The sequence below is a fragment of the Zea mays genome, chromosome 1, assembly GCF_902167145.1.
Source record: "Zea mays cultivar B73 chromosome 1, Zm-B73-REFERENCE-NAM-5.0, whole genome shotgun sequence".
NCBI lineage: Eukaryota > Viridiplantae > Streptophyta > Magnoliopsida > Poales > Poaceae > Zea > Zea mays.
The window spans coordinates 109,424,226-109,430,800 of record NC_050096.1 but is presented as its reverse complement, the minus strand read 5'-3'; the positions used below and the strand labels follow the sequence as shown (position 1 = coordinate 109,430,800).

Sequence of the window (6,575 nt, the reverse complement as noted above, 5' to 3'; positions counted from 1 at the left end):
CGCGCATACCCTTCTATAACACTACACTACTACATCAATTATGTCTATATTACGTTTTCATTCCTCATGTACTATAACAAACCAAGAATAATTTGATTATTTAAGGCACTAAATGAATTCATTTGAAAATGTGACCAACTATAAAGTTGCATAATTGTTTGAGATCTACAAGTTCTATTTTGACAGTTTCTACATCTGATGCCGTTTACAAAATTTGAATTTCAAACTTGAAAACTTCACATAAATTTTTCAATGATAAGATGATTTCAAATCAAAAAGTTGTCAACTACAGAGTTTCATTACATTTCAAGATCTACAACTTTTATTTTGGTGGTTTTTTTCATCCGAGGTAGTTTGAAAAAAATTCAAATTTTAAAATTCAAACATAGTTTTGCATGACAAGATGATTTCAAACTAAAACATTGTCAACTACAAAGTTTCATAACTCTTCAATCCCTACAACTTTTATGTTGGTGGTTTTTTCTTTCGAGGTCGTTTTCAAAATTCAAATTTTAATTTTTTAAATTCAGACGTAGTTTTTGTTGACAATATGACTTCAAATGAAAAAGTTGTCAACTACAAAATTCTATAACTTCTCAAGATCTACAAAGTTTATTTCGGTTGGTTGGTCATTTATTCACCTCGGATGATGGTTCTAACAATATGCATAAATTCTATACATCTCTCTCATAGTTTCATAAACTACGAGAGAAATATATGTTTTATGAACAAATTTATTTTTATTTTGTCATATGGAGAAATGTTCAAAATATAAATTGTACATCATGATGAGTTATACAAATTTGTAGTTGAAAACTTTTTCATTTGAATTAATTTTCTGCTTTAAAATTTGATTTTTAAATTGTATTTGCCTAGTGTTGAAAAAAAGCACTCGGCAAAGAGCTCTTTTGCCGAGTGTTATATTTTTGACACTCAGCATAGAAGCTTTTTGCCGAGTGTCAAAAAACACTCGACAAAGATGTCTTTGCCGAGTGTCAAAAATAAAACACTCGGCAAAAAGTTTCTTCGCCGAGTGTTTTTTTCTTTTACCGATGGTTTTTTACGTGGCACTCGACAAGCCCGAAAAAAACACTCGACAAAATATTTGGTACTCAGCAAAGAGCCAAATTCTGGTAGTGATTAAATGGAACATATTACAATTATTCTTGACGAAACAAATTCAGATTTCGTTTTGGAAAAGAAACGTTGCATTCTCTCTCTCTCTGAAGCAATCAACATATCTACTGGACACTCGCAACGCTAGCTATATTAACCGCGATATTAGAAAACTGGACAAGGTAGCAAATAAATTTAGCAGAAGGTCGGATCTAATAACTAAACCCCTTGCCTATCAATTTATCTATGCAACGGCAACCGGTCTGGCAAACAAGAGCAGTCGACCGAGATGACTCGGTGGTACATGTTACGTCATATATTTCCGAGTGTTTAATTTTCAGCTCTCTACACTTTGGCCCATAGCGCGCGCGAAGGAGACGGATAAACGCACACGCGCGCGCGTAGCTAAGCTAGCTAGTCCATATGTTTGCGTCGCGGACCACCACTCCACAATACACAAAGCGGCTGCGGATGTGAGTACTATAAAGAAAGCGATGAGGCGCCAGGCCGGTAGCCAAGGATCGAGTCGTTTAATTTTCTACTAGGAGCTAGCAGCGAGCGGGTTATTTGCAACGACGGCATCGTCTTGGCGTTGGCGGGCGTGTTTGGCACCATGGGCGACTACTACTACCGCCGCCGCTCGCCGCACCTCCTCCCGGCGGCGGTGCTGGCGCTGCTCGCCGTCGTCGTCGTCGTGAGCAGCAGCCTCCCGAGTGCGGCGGCGGCGGGGGCGGGCCGGAATGTGATCACGCACATCAAGGGCTTCGAAGGCCCTCTGCCCTTCCACCTCGAGACAGGGTAATGAACATCTAATTAATACTCCTATGCTAGCTAGCTAGGTAGTACTACTATAGCTGATGCATGCATGCATGCCTGCCGTGCCAGCATGCTCATCCGATCCGATATGATGCATGCAGGTACGTGGAGGTGGACGAGGAGCACGGCGCGCGCCTCTTCTACTACTTCATCGAGTCGGAGAGGAACCCGGCGGAGGACCCGCTCATCCTCTGGATCACCGGCGGCCCCGGATGCTCCGCGCTCTCTGGACTCCTCTTCGAGATCGGTCAGTTAATTAATAATAATAACTATATCATATCGATGCGCGCGTGACCTGCTGCCTCGTCGCTAATAATCCTCCGCCAATTAATCAACTGATCTACAAGAAACGTATATGCATCGGTAATTTGTTGGCGATTCGTCTCGTATCCATTTTCGATTTTTTTATATATTTATATATCTTTATTCGAAATTCCCACAACGCCTTAAAATTCCGACTGAAATTATTTATGGTCGATTTCCGTTTCTGCTAGATATCCGTGCCACGACCGGCCGGTAGACCAAATCCGCCGGCAGCACACGCAAGGACGGCGGAACATCCTAGTGTAGTTCATTTTAATTTGATTGATGGCAACCATCACCCGATATAGTATATTTGTTTATGTCCACCGTGGCCAGCTGGCACACACACAGGACATCATCCTACTATTTCCTAGCTAACTGGCCCAAAATAATTTTCCGAGCTGGCCGTCTGGACGTTTACATGGCATTAAGGGCCTGTTTGTTTTACCCCCATGGATTATATAATCTGGATTATTTTTGGAGGATTATATAATCTGGATTATATAATCTGGATTATATAATCTGAGTAGTCCTGTTTGTTTACCCAGATTATTTGAGTTGTTAATAGGATTCTTTTGTATGAGGAAGACAAGAATACCCTCTATATTTGTACTAGGTTGAAACTCATATATGAAAAAAAATAATTCAATTGACATTGGCAAATATTGCATTAGCAATATTATCACGGAAGGCATTCATGTCACCTTCTTCATCTCCAAATTGACTAGTACTAGGCGCAAAAACGATTAGGTGGATTATAATGACAATGGTGGGTAATTTCTAGGAAACTTGAAAGGGTAGTGGGGAAGTGGGAAAAAAATAATCTGAAATAAGCACCTCCTCACTTGCTTATGGATTATCATAATCCAAGGGGTTAGATTATATAATCTGGGCAAATAAGCTGGACTGTTTGTTTGCCTCTTAGGATTATTTAATCCAGATTATATAATCTGGGGGGTAAACAAACAGGCCCTAAATAGGCAAAGTTTTCTATATAGACTTAAAATGAAAATGGCATGCGTCTCACGTAATTGTGAGAGTGACGCCGAAGGACCGTGACCGAGTAGAGTGATGGCATATGGCATAGCAAATATATATGGTCACTGCCAAAACGCATGACGCCGACGATGACGGCAGGGTTCATGTCCTGCCCGATCGACCTAGGATTTGCCTATCTCTATACAGGCACACTGCGAGCCAAAGGCATTAAATATTTTTCATCTCTTTTGACGACAGCAACCCTACGTCCCTACCTTTCCGTTTACTTACTAGCAAAACGGTGCCCGTGTTTTCCGTTTCTCCGTATCCGCCAAATCCGTGGGCATTCATATCTGTAATCTACGTTCTTCTGACTGCTCGTTGTGTAAGCTGTTCTTCAGCCTGTATGGCGCAATGGATGACCCAGTTTTTCCCATCTGAATTCCGCAATTGGACAAATATATGGGGAAGCTGGTTCTTGGACTTGTGTTATCAAGAAGAAGAGTCATGCTCCTCCACCACCTCCCCCATTGGTACATCCCAATCTTGTGACAGGCACCAATGCAATGCTCATCCCAGTAGGTTTCATTTTTTTTCTCGAAATTTGACAATAATCAATCAAGTCACTCATGGAAGTCGGTTTTTTCGTGCATTCAACTGCCTAGACAGTTGTTTTTTCGTGGCTTAATATCTGATAATGCCAATCATCTTAATGGTCATGGTGATGGAAATCCGGCTCTACTGTGAAACAAAATAAGAAAAAATTGAACGATAAAGTAATTACTTCTCCCGAATATCCAATTAAATGAATAGTTCATTAGAACATAGTACTTTATTTTTATTTACCAAATAAGCCAGCAAACTTGGGCGAAGTTCCGGTGACAAACCTTTTACTTGAAATTCAACGGGAGCCCTGTTTTCTTATCTCGTTCTGTCCCTCGGGCCTCTAATGGCGCTGGCATCCTCGCCAAGTCTACTAATATTGTTCTGACCCAGGCCCAAGCTCAAAATCTTTTTCTTCGGCCCATTCTCGGCCTTTTTGCACAAACCCCATTCATTTGTCAGAATTGCCACCGCCCAGGACATTTGTTTGGGAATCGCCAATTCCTGCCTTGATCTCTGGTCGCTTCCATTCACGTTCAGGACATCATGCATATGTCATGTGGTGATTGGTGTTTCTCAGGACCCCTCAAGTTCGATGTGGCGGGGTACACGGAAGGGTTCCCGCGGCTGGTCTACTTCGAGGATTCATGGACCAAGGTGAGCAACGTGATCTTCCTTGACGCGCCGGTGGGGACGGGCTTCTCCTACTCGCGGGAGGAGGCCGGCCTGAACGTGAGCCTGACGGAGTCCGGGCGGCAGCACCACGTGTTCCTCCGCAAGTGGGTGGCGGAGCACCCCGAGTTCGCGTCCAACCCGCTGTACATCGGCGGCGACTCCTACTCGGGCTACACCGTGCCCGTGACGGCGATGGACATCGCCACCAGCAGCGACGACGAGGAGCCGCCGAAGCTGAACCTTGTGGGCTACCTGGTGGGCAACGCCGCGACGGACGACCGGTACGACACGGGGGGCAAGGTGCCGTTCATGCACGGCATGGGGCTCATCTCCGACGAGCTGTACGAGGCGGCGAAGCAGGGCTGCGGCGGCGACTTCTACGTGGCGCCGGACCCCACCAACGCGCGGTGCGCCAGCGCGATGATGGCCATCAACATGGTGACCTTCGCCGTGAACCCCGTGCACATCCTGGAGCCCTTCTGCGGCGCGGCCGTGCGGGCCGGCGGCGGCAGCATCTTCCAGGGCTACGGCGGCGGCGCGAGGCGGTCGATGCTGGTGCGTGACGACGTCCGCCACCCGGGCTTCTTCGCCAAGCAGCGGCTGGGCCTGCCCGTGGAGTGCAGGGACAACGGGTACCGGCTGTCCTACATCTGGGCCGACGACCCGGAGGTGAGGGAGGCGCTCGGCATCCTCGAGGGTTCCATTGGTTCGTGGAGCCGGTGCACCATGCTGTCGCACTACAGGCACGACGTCACCACCGTCATCCCCTACCATGTCAACCTCACCAAGGCAGGATACAGGGCGCTTGTGTACAAGTACGTACGTGTTAGCTAGTATGTTTATACTATTGATCGATGCTTATTAATTAAACTAGGATTATTATTTGAATAATAATGGAATGCCATGCACATGCACTACATGCATCATCCAGCGGCGATCATGACCTAGACATGACCTTCGTGGGCACCCAAGAGTGGATCAGAAGCATCGGCTACCCCATCGTCAGCGACTGGAGACCATGGTTCGCCAACCGACAGGTCGCAGGGTACGTAAGTTTTACTGCTTGCTTGCTCATACTTCATACACATACACTTGAGAGCTGCAGCTTATATATATATGCTCATTATGAGTTATATATGACTTGGCATTTCTGTTGGGGCAATGATATTAATTAGGTTCACAAGAACATACGCCCACAACCTTACTTTCGCCACTGTGAAGGTACGGATAAACATGCATGCATCCTATATATATGCGTGGTATATTTTTTTAGGAATAATTTCTAATTGAGCTATTATTCCTAAAAATAAAAATCAGGGAGGAGGGCACACAGCTCCGGAGTACAGGCCGAAAGAGTGTCAGGCCATGTTGGATCGATGGACATCAGAAGCAGGCCAACTCTGATGAATGTGGTGACCGCGGAATTAACAAAGTACGTCGTCGTTGGTGTCTCTCCGTCGAATTACTCATATGTAATAATAATAATAAGACGGGCTTTAATTTGATTCATAGCTAGGGAGAGGCAGGCAGCTTGTAGTACTTTTGGCTATGAGCATGTCTCACGCGTGTGGTTTCCAAGAACATTCGATACAACAAAATGCTGGATCACCCGACAGTAAAACCCATTACTAATATAGAGCAGGTCCAACAATGAGGGCCTCTTTGGCGGACACATTACTACGTCAGTCCGCTGACGTGAGGGGCTAGCAAGGGGTGGACCTATGTTTATGGAGAGCGGGGCACAAGCCTCACTCAATTTCGTTGTTTTATGTATTTACTGTATCTACAAAGTTTTAATCGTCACTATGCCTTCATTTAGGACCCCACTCATATATTAGCCTCCCACTCAAACTTTGGGTTGGGTCCGCCCCTGGGGCTAGCCACAGCTAGCCTCACATGTCAGCGGCTCATGTGTAGCTAAGTCTGCAGAGGATCCGGATGGCCCTTTGACATGGCTCTTTGAGTGGCTATATCTAAGATTCATCGTGAAGCTCTACCAAACGGACACAAAATATCGAGAGCGCTCCAAGAGCCAGAGCACAAAATTATGGCTTCTACCGACTCCTATATTTTCCTCATACATC

General features: G+C 45.4%; 1 protein-coding gene across 3 annotated transcripts; it reads left to right on the top strand.

Moving 5' to 3' along the window:
- Positions 1–1,478: 1,478 nt before the first annotated feature.
- Positions 1,479–6,294, top strand: LOC100191502 (Serine carboxypeptidase-like 19). Of its 3 annotated transcripts, none has more exons than XM_020547928.3 (7): positions 1,524–1,914; positions 2,034–2,179; positions 3,615–3,746; positions 4,397–5,306; positions 5,423–5,536; positions 5,667–5,712; positions 5,809–6,294. In XM_020547928.3, exons 1-7 carry the CDS (start codon positions 1,730–1,732, stop codon positions 5,893–5,895), a joined length of 1,620 nt encoding a protein of 539 aa, XP_020403517.1. In that variant the 5' UTR covers positions 1,524–1,729; the 3' UTR covers positions 5,896–6,294. The 3 variants fall into 3 exon arrangements, with proteins under 3 accessions (NP_001130406.1, XP_020403517.1, XP_020403536.1); XM_020547947.3 differs by lacking the exon at positions 3,615–3,746 and having other exon boundaries at positions 1,525–1,914; positions 4,397–4,473; positions 4,576–5,306; NM_001136934.1 differs by lacking the exon at positions 3,615–3,746 and having other exon boundaries at positions 1,479–1,914; positions 5,809–6,162.
- The last annotated feature ends 281 nt before the right edge of the window (positions 6,295–6,575 follow it).